Source organism: Tenrec ecaudatus, chromosome 4 (genome assembly GCF_050624435.1).
Source record: "Tenrec ecaudatus isolate mTenEca1 chromosome 4, mTenEca1.hap1, whole genome shotgun sequence".
Classification (NCBI taxonomy): domain Eukaryota; kingdom Metazoa; phylum Chordata; class Mammalia; order Afrosoricida; family Tenrecidae; genus Tenrec; species Tenrec ecaudatus.
In genome coordinates, this window is record NC_134533.1 from 138,250,256 (window position 1) to 138,266,933 (window position 16,678).

At 41.5% G+C, this 16,678-nt stretch overlaps 1 protein-coding gene across 1 annotated transcript in view; it reads right to left on the bottom strand.

The window, feature by feature from the left end:
• The window catches only part of GRK7 (G protein-coupled receptor kinase 7), a 53,280-nt gene continuing 36,602 nt past the window's right edge, over positions 1 to 16,678 (bottom strand). The window contains 2 exon segments of the mRNA XM_075547854.1: positions 1 to 278; positions 281 to 336. Of these exon segments, the coding sequence (XP_075403969.1) occupies positions 1 to 278; positions 281 to 336 (334 nt within the window).

A 16,678-nucleotide genomic window follows, 5' to 3' on the forward strand; every position in this document is an offset into this window, starting at 1 on the left:
TTACAATAACAAACACACTCCAGACTTGGATGAATTACACTCCCCACAACCTGTGGGCCTGTTGGGGTCACTGAGTTCATCAAACCGTCCCATTTCTATTATTTCTTCCTGCCACGGTATGGAGACAGCACCTGTTGCACATTTTTGAAAGAACTTCTTATCTTTCTCATCAAATTCCACTCCCTGGATCTCAGAAAAATCTTCAACGTCAGCGACATCTTTGGCATACACCACAGACGGGTCTGGCACAAATGGGGGTTCAACAAGGCTGGCTTCCAGCGAGGAAAGTTGATAGTTTTACAGAAAGAGTGTTTCCTGGGATCATCAGACTTTTCTCTGTGAAGGGAGAAGATAGGCAGCCTGAGACACAGCTAATGCACCAGGATACGGTCCATGAATACAAAGTACGCAGCATACTTTTACTATACATTTAGTTCATGCAATGGCATATAAAACAATTTTAAAAGGAATGACCGAACATCACCCAGAGCTTTCCCATACGCAGACAGTAGCATTTTGATTATTTGCAGACAACCTGCACACTAAGTATAACTTTTAAAGAGCCAAGGAGTTGACGTATGTTTTATTTTGTGTTCCTGCTCTGATTTCAGAGCCACAAGGCTTAGCAGGAAAATTTCATGGAACTGGACCTTCTGTGATAGATAGATAGATAGATAGATAGATAGATAGATAGATAGATAGATAGATAGATAGGAATCTACCGTAGTATGAATGAACATATATTTAGCCCTCAAGTCTATCTTTATTCTTATTAAGTTCTCTTTTCCCATGCTAGGAATTACTCCAGCATCTGCCTTGGATTACAGAGAAAAATGTGTCCCAACTGTCTAACTTCTTGTATTTATTATCTACTAGAGCACAACAAATTACCCCCACATTTAGTCGGTTAGAACAAATTATTATTTATCTCACAGTTTGGGGGTGGCTAGGAATTTGGATGTGCCTTAATGGGGTGTCTCTGGTTCATGAGGCTGCATTCAAATTCTTGACAAAGGTTGTGGTTTTATCTGAAGGTTAGACTGGGATTAGAGGAATCTGCTTCCAAACTCACTCACATGGTTATTGGTAGGTCTCCACCCCTTGTCACAGGGCTGTTTTATGACATAGCAGCTGATTATCTCTAGGGCAAATCATCCAAGACAAAGAGACAGATAGACAGAGAACAAGAGAGAGTATAAGAGAGAAGTCAATGTTTTTAATAACCTAATCTTAGAAGTGACATTTTATCACTTCTGCCATATTCTATTGTTAACAGCTAGTTGTAAATCCAGTTTACACTTGAGGCAATGTGATTACACATTTGCATGAAGAAGGTAGAGATGGTTTGGGTTTATTTTAGGAGTCAGCAGTTTGAAGCCACCAGCTGCTCCTCAGGAGGAAGAGGAGGCTTCTACTCCCATGGAGAGTTAGTCTCAGAAACCTACAGGGACAATTCTACCCTGTTCTATGGGGTCGCGATGACTTAGCATCAACTCAATGACAGTGGGTTTGGGGGTTGGTTTGTTTGGTTTTTTTTTTAGTTTTTGGGAGCCACCTGCTACACTTCTTTTGGTTCCTCTTAAATCTAGACTTTAAAGAAATACAAAGGTTATTGTTTTGTGGCAGATTCAAAATAATTTTTCTTTTATGTGGTTATATTTTCTGGCCTGGGCAAATAATGCCTTCCTTTCAGAAGAGGTCAATTTCTATCACGAAGCAATCTTAGTAGAAACGCACATGCATGTTCTTTCCTAAGGAGCCCCAGTGATGCTGTGGGTTAAACATTGGGCTGCTAACTGTAAATTCAAGGGTTTAAATCCATCAGTCACTACTCAGGAGAAAGAAGAAGCTGTTTGCTCTGGTCAAAATGTATCGTCTCAGCAAATGGGTGCATAAGCAAATGTGGTGAAGAAAGCTGATGGTGCCCGGCTATCAAAAGAGATAGTGTCTGGGGACTTAAAGGCTTGAAGGTGAACAAGTGGCCATCTAGCTCAGAAGCAAAAAAGCCCACATGGAAGAAGCACACCAGCCAGTGCGATCACGAGGTGCCAAAGGGACCAGGTATAAGGCATCATGCAAAAAAAAAAAAAGATATATGTGTGTATATATGTATGTGTGTGTATGTATATATATATGTATATATATGCCATATTGAATGAAGGGGGAAGTGCAGAGTGGAGACCCAAGGCCCAAGTGTCGGCCAATGGAGATCCCCTCATAGAAGAGGGGTTTAGGAGAGGAGATGGGTCTATCAGGGTGTGAGGTAGTACCAATGAAGAACACAGCTTTCCCCCAGATCCTGGATGCTTCCTCCCCCCAACTACCATGATCCGAATTCTACCTTGCAGGGCTGGATAGGGCAGAGGTTGTACACTGGTACATATGAGGGCTGGAGGCACAGGGAATCCAGGGTGGATGATACCTACAGGACCAAGGGTGTGAGGGGCGATGCTGGGAGAGTGGAGGGTGAGTAGGTTGGAAAGGGAGAACTGATTACAAGGATCCACGTGTGACCTCCTCCCTGGGAGAGGGACAGCAGAGAAGGGGGGGGGGAGACTCCAGATAGGGCAAGATATGACAAAATAACGATGTATAAATTACCAAGGGCACATGAGGGAGGGGGGAGCGGGGAGGGAGGGGGAAAAAAAAGAGGCCCTGATGCAAAGGGCTTAAGTGGAGAGCAAATGCTTTGAGAATGATTGGGGCAGGGAATGTATGGATGTGCTTTATACAATTGATGTATGTATATGTATGGACTGTGATAAGAGTTGTATGAGCCCCTAATAAATTGTTTTATAAAAAGGTATCATCTCAGAAACCCTGTGGAATAGCCCACTTTGTCCTGTAGGGTAACCATGTCCTGTAGGGTTACCTTGTCCTACAGGGTCACCATGTCTGTAGGGTCACCTTGTCCTGTAGGTTCCCCATGTCCTATAGGGTCACCTTGTCCTATAGGGCTACCATGAGTTGGATTCGACTCAACAACAGTGGGTTGGGTTTTTTATTATGGTCTTTCCTTTTACATTTTATATTTCAAATCTCAGAGTGTTCAGGGAAAAGGTTGAGGGCTTTCTTCCCACATTGACTTCAGGGACTCCTGCTCCACCATGTCAGGTAATAACTGGAGGAGGCTCCCCAGTAGGTTGGCTAGTGTGGAACATTACAATGCTAACAACAGTAACCCAATGTAGCATCACTTATCTTACTTCACCCCTGTGCTTACTGCTTCCACTCTTCCTTCTTTCCCAACTTTCTGAACTTTGTCCTGAGTAAGTATCACCCTTTGATCTTCAACAGTTGATTATTCTGACATAAGGGTGACTTCAGTCTGAAGGGTGAGTAAGGACCATCATTTTGGAGGTTCCTCAAGTCTCTATCTGACCAGTGAGCCTGGTTTCTTTATGATTTTGTGTTTTCTTCCACATTGTCTCCCAATTTACCCAGGACTTCTAGTGGGACCCTTTTCACAGCATTTGGGCACCATGTAGTTCTTCTGGTCTCGGGATCATGAAGACTGTTGTCCATGGGGTTCATTAGTCCAGTGGACTAATTGTTTCCATATGACTGTCCATTTTCTTTCTGTTTTAAAGATCATTTTATTGGGGCCTCTGACAGCTCCTATAACAATCCATATATCAGTTGTATGAAGCCTATTTGTTCATATGTTGCTGTCATTATTTTCTAAACATTTGCTTTCTATTTGAGCCCTTGGTACCATGACTTGCCATTTTCATCCCCTTTCTTTTCTTCAAACTGGGAGACAAATTGTTGCACCTTCTTGGCTGCTCGTGAACTTTTAAGACCTCACCAAAGTAGATCACAACTCTGTCTTTGTGAACTATGTTATTTTCAGGGATTTATTTCTGTTAACACAAAAATTATGCTTTTTAATTTACATTGCTATACTTTACCACCACCACAACTGTATGAATTATGTACCACTGCGGAGATTTCACTTTGAAGATGAAAAAATTGAGACAAGTTTCATCTGTCTCTAATGGCTGTGTTTTGTTTTTTATAAAAAAATAATCCTCAGAGGCCATTTATTATGGTTTGGTAAGAACATAAAGGTAATGAACACAATACGAGCATGCTTTAGCACTATATTCATAATGAAGGACACTTATAAAGGGGGCCGGTGGGGCATCATTGACTTAAACATCTCACTTTAATGATCATTTCTAGTTGGATGCACTTTGTAGTAGAATAATGCCCCTTTTACTGATCTGCCCTGGTTGTTTTCTTGACTTTGTATAAGAATGACTCTTTCCTGCAGATCCAACCTAAGGGTCAATATTCATCAAAACTTTTGATACCATCTTCTATCCACATAATCACTTGCTCATAGAACCACACTTGAATCTGGGATCCGTTCAATTTGCAAGTATCTGAAGATGAAGTTCTGATTACATGGTCCTTCCTCCACTCAGCCTGCCACTCAACATTTCCCACCATAAGCATCGTCTACTCCATCCTCCCACTGACTGCCACTTTTTCAACTCTCTAATATCTGCATTTTAAATTTCTTTATGTTCTTCTGCATTCCTAAATCTGAGGAAACCTGTGAAAATAGGTTAAATTTTCAAAGTGAAATTTGTGATCAAATTTTATTATGGAAGGAAACTATTCGGGGCATATAATGCTCATCCATTTGTCAGTTAGGCCATAGTCCTTTCGAGAAAGGTTCATTCCAAACGTCTTGGGATTTTCCATTACAACACAACTAGGCAGAGAAAGCAGGGTTGGAGAGCTGCCTGAGGAGGTGTAGTAGTGTTGCTTTTCTTCTAAAAGCCGCCCAGTCTCCAACAACTGGAAACAGAGAAAGTCTAGGTCTACCATCTGTCAGACCTCCTCCCTGCCTGTGTGGCTCATGCTGTTCACAGTAAGCACCTTGACGGAAAGTTACTGAGATAAATTGACGCTCGTGAGATGAACTCTTAAGTCAAATTTATCGAGGTATAGTTGACAGAATATAATTCACATTTTTAAGATACCAGAGAGCTTTTCTTTAATAGCTTTTTCATAAACAAACTTTTTATTGTAAATTGGGTGAAAGATAACAGAGCAGATCATCAGTTTTCATTCTATTCTATCTTATTCTACCATTCATTGTATTCATTCTATTTTACCTCATTCATTGTAATATTCTGAGCATAATATCTCCCTCTCTACCCCTTCTTGTGTTTCCTGTCTCCATTCCCACTTAATTCCTAAACCTTATGAACTTTATCCTTGAGTAAATTCTGCCTCCTTGATCCCAAACGATCAATTATTTTACAGTGTGCACAAATCAATAGTAGTATTTCGTTGAAAGGATTTTTTGCTATTGGGCAGAAAATTGAGCCACAGAGGTAGGTTCAGTCCCAGCTTGGATGAGTGATGAAGGCTAATAGTCTCAGGAGTCTCACTAGTTTCTGTCAAACAGCAAGTCTGGTCTTCTTTAGGATTCTGAGTTTTGTTCCACCTTCTTCTCCCACTCTATCCAGGACCTTGTAGTGCAATCTCTTTCAGAGGAGTTGGTAGCGATAGCCGAGCATCTTCTAGTTCTGGCATCCGGGTTGAGAAGCTGATGTTTGTATGGTCCATGAGTCCATTGGACTAGCTGTTATGACGTATCTTTAATTTTCATCAAGCTTAGTCCTCCTGTTGTAGATGGCTGCTTGTAAGAATTTAAGTACCCAACCACTACTAACCAAACTAGGATATAGACTTTCTGGATTATGTAATAGCAATTGACCATGGTCTTCCCCAAGACTATGGTTGAAAGCCCCCAGCCTCAGTGACTAAGCCCCCCAAGGGGCTTGGTTATGTCCAAGCTTTTATAGCTTTGGCCCCTGTAGCTCCACCACATTGATGGATACAGTCATGGGTACAATATCCTCTGTCAAATAAATATATATTTACTCTCACCCCCCCTCCAAATCTATTCTTAGAGTACTGGTATTGCAGGATTGTGTATGTAACACTATTTGCCTCTGTTCCTTTTAATACTTGAATTCCTGCTAATGTCATCCCTTGCCTCCATCATTCTTGGCTAACTTCCTCTTGGTGTATAATTCTCTTACCTTCACCCAGGTTCTTCAAACCTACGTGAATTCTGTTTCATTTGGCAGTTCTATAACTACACTATTTCATCTACTTTTTCAGTCATTGTCTCTATTACAAATTGATATCTGTAGTTCCCTATTTTCTGTTTTGTAGGTTTCTCTGACTTTGGTTACTTCTCCATCTGATTAAAGAGTCCTGGTGGCACTGTAAAGTACGTGTTTACTGTGGACGGCCAACTACAAAGTTGGTGGTTCAGACCTCCAGCTGCTTCCCAAGTTGAGGCTATCTGCCTCCATAAGGATTTACAGCCTCAGAAGTCATGTATAGGGTTCCTATGATTTGAAATTCACTCAATGGCAGTGAATTTATATTTGGATGGACTTCTAGGTGGTGGTGTCATGTATGTAAATCTCAGGTTATTGTCTGCCGTTGTTGGTCCTTTGTAGTATTTCTGTGTATCTGGAAATGTTCTAATTCTACTGCTGTATTTGAGAAACAATTTTGCTGGGTATATGCTTTTTGCTTGTTTTTGTTTTTCTCTTGCTTTCAGATATCTCATGCCATCACCTTCTTGGCCATGTGGTTTCAATGGAGAAATCAGAGCTCAGTCTCATTGGTTCTTCTTCGGAGGCAACTTTCATTTCCCCCCAAACTTCTCTCTGGATTCTTTCCTTGTCTTTGTTTTAGAAAGTATGATTGTGATTTGCTCTGGTAATTTTCTTTTGTAGGGTCTTTCTAATTTGGAGTCTTTCAGTTTCAGGAATGCATATCTGCCGTGATGTTGGAAAGTTTTCTTCTAGCAATTCTTCAACAATTTTTTTCTGTGCTCCTTTTGGTCTCTTCATATACTCTGGAATTCTGGCTACATGAGAGTTATTTCTCTTGATTTTTGTGCCACAAAAATCTTAGGCTTGTTCTTAGGCTTTCTTTGATGCTTCATTCTTCGTTTGTCGACTGTTCCACAAATTTGGATTGAGAGATTAGCATTCACGTTCATCAATCAGCATTCCATTCATTCAATTCTACTCCTTTGCCTTTCCAACGCCTCACCTATTTCTGAAATCTTAGTATTCGTCTTCTGGATTTCTAGTTTTTGTTAGTTGTTACATTTTCATTTATTTTGTTGGTTTATTGTGTTATTAATTTTCCTAAAGTTTTTCCTCCCTGTGTTTTCCTTGCTTTCATTTATCTTTCTCTCAATCTGTTGAAGTCTAAATGCCATACTTTTAAATCCCTTACCAGTTGGTTTCCATTGCAATTTCTTCCTGAGGTAAGTCTTCTGGCTTTGTGTTTTGGTCACTTGTTTGAATCATTCTGATTTGCTTCTTCATGTGAACTGAAATGGTCTTTTGTCTCCAAGATATTGTGGTGTTGTTTTCTGATCACTCATCTCCTGCTGGATGTGCTAGAGAATGTGAGTCTGCGCCCAATCCTCGGTCTGTTGCTCCTCTAGCACAGTGGAGCACAGGTTCAACGGGTGTTGGCTGCTTTCTACTGACGATCAAGTGGTACAGCAGCAGGTAGTGGCCCTCCCCCAGCAACGGGGCTTCAGAAAGTACAGCTGTGGTTGGGTCAAGTGGGCATTGTTGTTTCCTGCCCAGTGGAACACGAAAAAAAAGGAAAACTAAACCAAACAGCAGCAAAGGAGAAAATAGTAGAGAAAAAGAAATCCAAGCAGGGAAAGCAAGCAAACAATAGCAAGAAAAAGTAATGTGTTAATTGAGAAGAAAGAAAAAGTAAAATGGGGAAGAGAAATAAAAAAGTACAATAAATAACACTAGGGCTTGGGGAAGAAAAAAGAGAAAAGAGAAGAGTATTGAGAAAGCGAAGAGAAGAGAGACAGTGCAAAGCTTAGAAACAAGGAAACAATGGGGAGGAAAAGAATAGAAAAAAGAGAAACATTCATAAAAGAAAAGAGAAAATCCTGGGGGCAGGGCACCCAGTATGGATTAGCCCCCTCTGCCAGCCAAGGAGCTCACAAGTTGAATAGAAATAGGGAAGGGTGGGACCCTCAGCCCCAGGTGAAGTTACCATAGGCCTGTGTATTGTCTGGGGCCAGAGCACCTATTCCAGAAATAGTTAGTGCCCCCTTGGGTGGTGGCTGAAGTCAGGGTGCTTGTTCTCAAAAAGAATTCTTTCAGGCACCCAGGGCAGCTGAGGACAGGGTGGTTGGTTATGGAAAGAGGTCTTGCCCTTCCAGGTGTGGCCAGGGACCCGGCATGGTGTGCTCTGTTGATCTGATATGGGATGTGGTTCGTGATGAGGTTCTCTGATGAGGTTCATGAGCTTGGAGACTCAGGGCATGGGACACCCCGTGCTCTGTGCTTGGTTGGAGGCTCTAACTCAGGCAAAGAAGGGGCTATGCCGTGGTAGGAGGGTCATAGGCCATGGGGTGGGTGAAGGTAGATGAGGGCCACATTTCTGATTAACAGGAGGCTGGCACCAGCTACAGGTACACTTTTGTGAAAGTCAGGTCCACTGTCGGAATGCTGTCCCCCAAAGTTCAAGATGGTACTGCTGTGTCAGGTAGCATGGCCATTCATACACCTGCCTCCTTTTGGCTCATTCAGTCCACTTCTCGATCCTTTCCACTGATTCAGGGTTCCAGGAGTATCATGCAGATCTGTTTCATTTGTTCTCTTGCATCTTTGTTGTAGGGAGGGTCTGTGTAGTACGTCTGGCTTGGTCTCCATCTTGCCGGAAGCCTCAGGTCTCAAATGCGGCAGTTTAAGGACAGAGATAGAATCACTTCCAAGTTGACAATAATGGAGCCCTGGTGGCAGAAACGTTAAGTTCTTAGCTGCTGACCAAGAGGTTGGCAGCTCACAAGCACCTGGTGATTTCCTAGCAGAAAATAGCTGGTGATCTGCCTCCATCACGATGACAGTTAAGAGAACCCTTCTAGGGGAAGTTCTACTCAGACACACAGAGTCGCTATAAACGGACATCTAGTCAGTGGCATTTAACAGGCAGATTGCCAGGTCTTTTTACCTGGTCCATCTTCATTTGAACACTCCACTGAGGCCTACACAGCATTTTGGCCACAAACCAGCTTCCATTGACATGAGACGCACAGGTGGTGAACCAAAACTGAATCTTCTACAGCCCAGCCCAGGGAGCCTATCCCAAGATTCCGTACCACTTCCTCTAAGCAGTTTTAACGTGAGTGGATGGCATTCACCCAGGGACTTGACACCCTCAGAAGTGCCAGGTGATTTTTTGACGTCAGGATATGTAATTCTCGAGTAGCATCTTAAGCAAACCAGGCACCGATGATCTTGGCATAGAGATGGCCAACTGTAGCCTTTTTGCAGTTGGGTACAAAAGAGAAGGGAATCACAAACCTCTGGGAGGTTTTCTTCATATTCCTTATACCCCCAGCTGGTCTTCCTGACAGGGCAGGGCCATGCCTTAGCGTTTCGGTCAATGCACGCCTGTGGTGACTGATACTAACAAGCAAAGGTCAGCTTTCTCAACCTCCTATTCCTGTCTGATTACCATGATCGTTTGCATTAGTAACTCTCATCACAATTCCATAACTAGAATTAGTATGCTCTGCCATCAGACCTTCCCTGGCAGCTCTGTGACGGATGCTTTTGGCCTGTTATCATGCAGTACACTTTGGGACAAATAGAAAAAGCTAGTTATAGAGGCAGCATCTTTTATAATGATCCAATGGGAAGCTGCAGGAAGACTTCTCCCACTTTCTAGAATAGAATCCATTTCAGAGCATAAGCAGAGACTGTATCATTGGACCCCATGCAGAATGGGTTCTCTTATATTTCCCAAGGTTGTGGATTGAAATGTGTACTCCTCCCTCAAGTACAGGTTGTGAAGGCCAAACCTTATACCTGTGGATATATTTTAAATAGTTTTATTAGGGGCTCATACAACTCTTATCACAATCCATACATACATCAATTGTGTAAAGCACATTTGTACGTTCATTGCCCTCATCATTCTCAAAACATTTGCTCTCCACCTAAGCCCCTGGCATCAGCTCCTCATACCTGTGGATATTTTCTTAACTGAGAATAAGGTTTTCTTTTTATGTTATTGACACTATATCAGGGTAGATTGTGTTGCAAGCCAATCTTTTCCCCCTTCAGTCTTATAAGTCTCCTTTATTCCGTAGGTTTTTTTCTCTCTCATCTTTTTTCCTCTTGAGATTTGGTTGATAATATATTGAAAACAAAGAATCAAATCCACTGGCATCAAGCCCAACTCCAACGCCTAACAGCTCTATAGGACGCAATGGCCACTCTGAGGCTGTAACTTATGGGAGCCCACTGCCTCCTCTTGCTCTTAGGGAGCAGATGGTAGATTCAAACCACTAACATTTCCTTTACAAGCTGAGTGCATAACCAGGACACTTTAAGCCAATCATTTTTGAGATATAAAAGTTGTAGTTTAGGCACACAGTCAACAAAGGCAAATGGGGGAAGATCGATGCCACCTGGAAAGCACCAAGGAACTGAGGAGCAGATATCGAAGAGACAAGAACCTTTGCTCAGAGCTGACAGATGTCCTAAATGTAACTTCTAGTCTCTAACTGTGAGAAAACACATTTCTGTTGTTAAAAAACTGTTTCTGTTGTAGCAGCACTTAGTAAATGAGGTAAGACAATAAAGAAAAGCTGCTACCTACCCACACCCGCCACCACTTGTCTGTCAGTTTGTCACCTTTTGGTCGCTTGCCTGTTGTTATGGTGCTGGAAGCTATGTCGCTGGTATTTCAAATACCACTAGGATCACCCAAGCCAAAAAGCTCTCAGTGGAACTTCCAGATTAAGAAAAGACTAAGAATAGACTACAAGGAATAAATTATAGGACAAGATCTTTAATATCACATGCAAATAAAATGTTGCTGAAGATCATCCAACAACAGTTGCAAGAGTACAGTAACAGGGACTGCTAGAAATTCAAGTCAGAGTCAGAAGATGATGTGGCACACGGGATATCCTTGTGGACGTCAGATCTTGTCCGAAAGCAGGGTACCAGAAAGATGTTTACTTGTGTTTTATTGACTGCAAAGTCATTCAACTGTGCAGATCATAATACATTATAGAAAACATTGGGAAGAGGGAGAGTTCCAGAACACTTGATTGTGCCACCTGTGTATGGACCAAGAAGGAGTAGTTTGAATAGAATACGGGATTACTACATTGTTTAAAGTTAGCAAAGCTCTGCGTCAGTACTGTATCTTTTCAATACTTATTCAGGATGTGAAGCAAAGAGCATTAGAAGCTGGACTCCATGAGGGAGATGTCATCAGGATTGCGATACGCAGATGACATCACCTTGCTAGTTCAAAGCCTAGAGAACTTGAATCGCTTGCTAATGAAGGTCAAGGATGGTAGCTTTCAGTATGATTTAAAACTCAATGTAATGGAAGCCCAAATTCTCACAGCATAGGGATCAATAGACAGCATCAAGGTAAATAGAGAAAAGATTGAAATTGACTAGGATTTCATCTTGCTTAGAAATACAACCAATGCTCATGGAAGCAGCAGTCCAGAGATCAAATGAGGTGTTCCATTGGGCGAATCTGTTGCACAAGACTCAAAGTGTGAAGAGCAAGGATGTCACTTTGAGGATTGAGGCGCACTTGACTCTGGACATATATTTCCAATCGCCTCGTGCATATGAAAATTGGACAATAAGTGGCAGAGATTGCAGAATTAATGCATTTGAATTGTGGTGCTGGCCAATAATACCGAAAACACCAAGGACTTCCAGAAGCACAAACCAATCTTCTGTAGAGGAAGTACAGCCACATGCTCCTTAGAAGCTCCTGCATCGCATGTACTTTGAACATGTTATGAAGGGACAGCAGTTCCTGGGAAAGTAGGTCAGCTGAGAAAGAGGAAAGCCCTCAGTGGGATCGATTGATTGATACAGTGGCTGCAACAGTGAGTCAGACAGGACAATAATGGTGAGGCTGGCATCGAACTGGGCACTGTTTCATTCTGTTGTACATAAGTGGACACTGACGCAATAGCATCCAACACCCAGGCACGAAGCCCAAACTGTGGATTTGGTTGGCCAAGAACAGTGTGTATTTGTTAGTGTTTTGCTACATAGATGTTTTGAAAAGACATATTGGCAAAATAAAAGTTGCAAAAATTTTAAGAGGTCTCCACCTTTCAGCCTATTGGAAAACACTCAAAGCTGACCCCATGAGTTGCTCGGGAAAGCTTCTGGGTTCTTTGCAAAACTAGCTCACAGACTCATAAATGCAAAGAACGAGATCCTCACTGTTGATGGCAAAAGAAAAAGAGATTTTAAAATCCACTAGATTGCAGGCAAAGGCCCCAGGCAGGGGTCGTTTGGCCCTTGGCTGGGCGATGCGCTCTCTGGGCATCTGTCTAGGTTCTGGAGGCATGCGGGGCCTTTATCAAACAGTATCTTTCTTCAACGACTTTTAGAAAGCAATACAAAGAGTTGGGATGAAAATGTTGGAAGGTTTTCTCTTTCGCTGAACAGCTGTTTTTTATATGCCTCTTCTCTCATGCTGTAAACAGTTTTATTCAAAACAGTCATACCAACGGATGCTTTATAAAAAGGCTCTGATTGATGATGCGGCTTCAGGCAATTAGCTGGTGCTTTAAGGTGACATTTTTTCCTGGAGAAGTTTGTCAGTGTTTCATTTTATTAATCTAAAGCACGCTTACCAAGTATTGAGTTAAAGGGTAAAGAAAGCCCTTGGAAATGGGTAAGGGTGATGACTGGATCTCACAATGAACGTACCCAGTACCACAGAGCCATTTGTATGAAAATCGTTGAAATGCCAAACGTTTTGTTGCCTGTGTGTGTGTGTGTGTGTGTTAGAATGGCAGTAATAATAAAAAGTATTGAGATACATTTGCAATCAAACATATGTGAATTGAGGAATCCAAGTGGGTGGCATTTTTCAGGAAAGTCGTCAAAAGAGGCCGTCTGCTTCCCACTGACCGCCACTGTCCATGTCTTCTCTGACACGCGTGGAATTGAGAAGCAGGACAGGAGAGAATGTCAGTGGTCACAACACTTCTTGTTCTCCTTTCTTTCGGGACCCACAGAAGATAGCACTGACCAATGTCCTCAGTTAGGGAGGGCCCAGATGAGTTCTGAGCAACGAACTACAAGCCAAATTGAGTAGGGGAGCTCCTTCCCCACAGCGGCTGTAAAATGTCTCATACCAATTGTCTTTGAATACTTTTTGACTCCTAACAGCCCCTGTGAATCCGAGTAGAGCTGGGTCCCACAGGGTTTCCTATGGCAGATTTTTAAAGAAAACGACCACGAGGCCCTTCATCCAAGATCCCACTGGGTTAGCTCAAACTGCCGACCTTCGGGTTAGCAGCTGACCACCAACCCACCTGCGCCTCTCCGTGACTTCAAAATGCCATGTGATTCTCTTGCAACAATGACCAGAAGTCACGCTTCCAACGTAGCACGGAGGCAACTATTCTGGAGAACTACTGAATTCATATCGACTTTGTGTCAAATCAAGCAAACTTGTTTTATTTTTACTGGGACTTTGAGATTTTCTTGTTATCATAAAATAGCTTATCCTGACCTTATAATAAAACAAAGTTGGGACACTACATAGGAAAATCAGTTCTTGTATTTTATTTTCCTATAAAGATAGAATTTTAAAATATGCATTTTGACTTCCTGTCATTTTTTGAGAGAAATAAAAAATTAATTAAAAATTTATTTTGTTATTTCAAAATATCAGGTAAAAACTAAGAAAGCTTAATTCCTTTGAGACTACTCAAATATTTTGAGTGACCACAGGCTTATTTTAGAGTCTCCATTGGTAAATGCTTGGGAAAAATTGAAGGGTAATTTATTTCACAAAATGTTAAATATAATGTGACCAAGCAACTGCAGCCCTAGGTGAGCTAAGCAAAAGTGGTGGATTTTTATATGTACTTGTATATGTATATAAACCCAAACCAAAATACATCCACTGCTACCAAGCCAATTCTGACTCGTTGCAACACCAGGTGGGGTTTTTGAGGATAGAAAGCTACAGGACCCGACAGCCTCATCTTTTTCCCAAGGAGCATCTCGTGGGTTTGAATTGCCAACCTTATAGTTAGTAGTCTAACACTTACCCAACAGCACCACTAGGACTCGTTTTGTTTGTGTGTGTGTGTGTGTGTGTGTGTGTTAGGGGACATATACAAATATTTAGAGAGAGGGGGTCAGAGGAGAGAGAGAGAGCTGTTTTCTCTCAAAGAAATGCTCTCAAGTTGTAAAGATGGGCAAGTTTTAAGTCCTGGGGTCAGATGTCTGGCTGAAGGCTTCTCCTGACCCATGTAGCTATAGGGGCTGATGAATTCAAGGTCAGCCGGTCAGACAACAAACTTCTCACTGCAGAGGCAAATGAATCCAAGGTTGGCAGGTAAGATGGCAGGCTGCTGATGACTCCTAGGATTGGTAGACAGTACATGAGGCCCCTGGCTCAAGTCCAAAGAACCAGAAGTTATTGAGCCAGAGTCTAGACCCAGCACAAAGCAAGCAATCTTACCACCCTATCCACTTAGGTTGGAAGCAGGTCGCATCCTGGAGGAGATCTTATTATGTGGGAGTTACTAGGTTTTCACTGTCAAGCCATTGAGACTCCTGACCCCTTAACTGTCATACTAGGTATATTCCCAGGAGAAGTGGAAACATGTCCAAATAAAAACTTGAACACAAATATTCATAGGTTTATTCTTTATAATACCCCCAAAAGGGAAACAACCAATTAAAATGTACACTAAGTTATTCCTAGATAAATAAAATGTTGTGCATCTATACAATAGCATATTGTTTTCAAAAAAAAGAAATGAAGTACTGATTAATGCCATCTTGGAGGGTAAGTTAGACTGCCACCTGTAAGGCAGTAGATCTTTGTTGTTCTTTAAACAGTTTCATTGGCACATAATCCACATATCAAACATTCAATAGTTCAATCATATCAAAAAAGAGTTGTACACAGACCAGCAGATCTTGTTTTAAAGCAACTCGGTTTTTCATTGAACAATTCATATATTTATATATATTTCATGTAATTGATTGCTATCCCCACAATGTAACATCACTTATTTCACATCCTCCCTGTATTTCCCATTTCTCTTTCTTTCTTAACCCTTCTGAAGTTTGTCTTTGGGTAAATACTGCCATTTTGATCATAAATGGTTGATGGTTCTAAGGTACGTACATCTCCTTCCTGTTGCTGTCCCTCTTACAGAACTATTTATTGTTTGGCTGAAAGTTGAGCCTTGGGGGTTAATTCATTTTCATAATTGAAGGGTGACTTAGTCTTAAGGGTTCCACCAATCTCTATCCAACATTAAGTTTGGTTTCTTTTATGATTTTCAGTTTTGTTCCATATTACCTTCTAATATCCCTTTCCGAGCAGTTGTTAGTGGTGACTGGGCACCATCTAGTTCTTCTGGTCTCAGGGTCATAGAAGCTGAGGTTAACTTGGTCCATTAGTCCACTGAACTAGTTTTTTCCATGTCTTCCACTTTCTTCATTCTTCTTTGCTACAGTGGGGAGAGGCCCGTCACTGCATTTCATATGGCTGCTTACAAGTTTTACAGACTGTAGTTGTTATTCACCACACTAGGATGTGGAGCACTGTCTTTGTGGATTCTATCACACCCATGGACCTGCGTCTCCCCTGAGATTTTGGTCCTGGATTCTATCATACCCATGGACCTGCATGTCCCCTGCGCTTTTGAGCCCCAAGTCCCAGCAGTTCATTCCCTCAAGGAGTTTCATTGTGTCTATGAAGTTTTCATAACATTGTCCCCTGTCTACCACATTCATAGATGTATTCGCAGCATAGGCAAATAGTCATGTGGGTATATCCCCCATCAGAACAATATATATTCATGGGCATACTCCCATCCGCGCTACCACATACCTTCAGCCTGCATGTTTATTTATACTATTTATACATATCTAAAATGGTATTTTTAGAACATCATTATTGCAGGATTGTGTCTCTAACAGTATTAACCTCTGTTGCCTTTAATCTTGTATTCCTTCCAGCATCTTCTCCTGCCACCACTTGTTCTTCCCAACTGTACTGCATATTGCTTTTTCCTTCACCCAAGTTCATATGTACCTGCCCTCTACTTAGTAATCCACCCTCTCTTCCTTTCTACCTCTGGTAGCTGTCAAGGAATGTATCTGTAAAATGCTTTCCTAACATTTTATAATAATGGTCTCATACAATATTTGCCCTTTCTTCATATGTTTGTTGACTGTCTGAATATCTTCTTCGGTGAAGTGTCTATTCATGTTCTCTGCCCATTTTGAAATTGGATTATTTGTCTTTTTCTTCTTGAGATGGTGAAGTTTTCTATAAATTGTGGAGATTAGTCTCTTGTTTGGTATGCACTGAAAAAAATTCAGCCTGTGGGTTCTCTTCTTGTAGATTTTTTTAATGCAAATAAGTGTCTAATTTTTAGGAGGCTTTAGTCACCTATATTTTAGGAGGTTTTAGTCACCTGTAGTCACCTATATGTTTGTGTGTTTTTCATTATGTTCAGTAATGCATTTATGCCATGTATTAGGGCTCCTAAGTTTGTCCCTATTTATTCCTTGGTGATCTCTGAAATTTTAGGTTTTACAGTTAGGCCTTT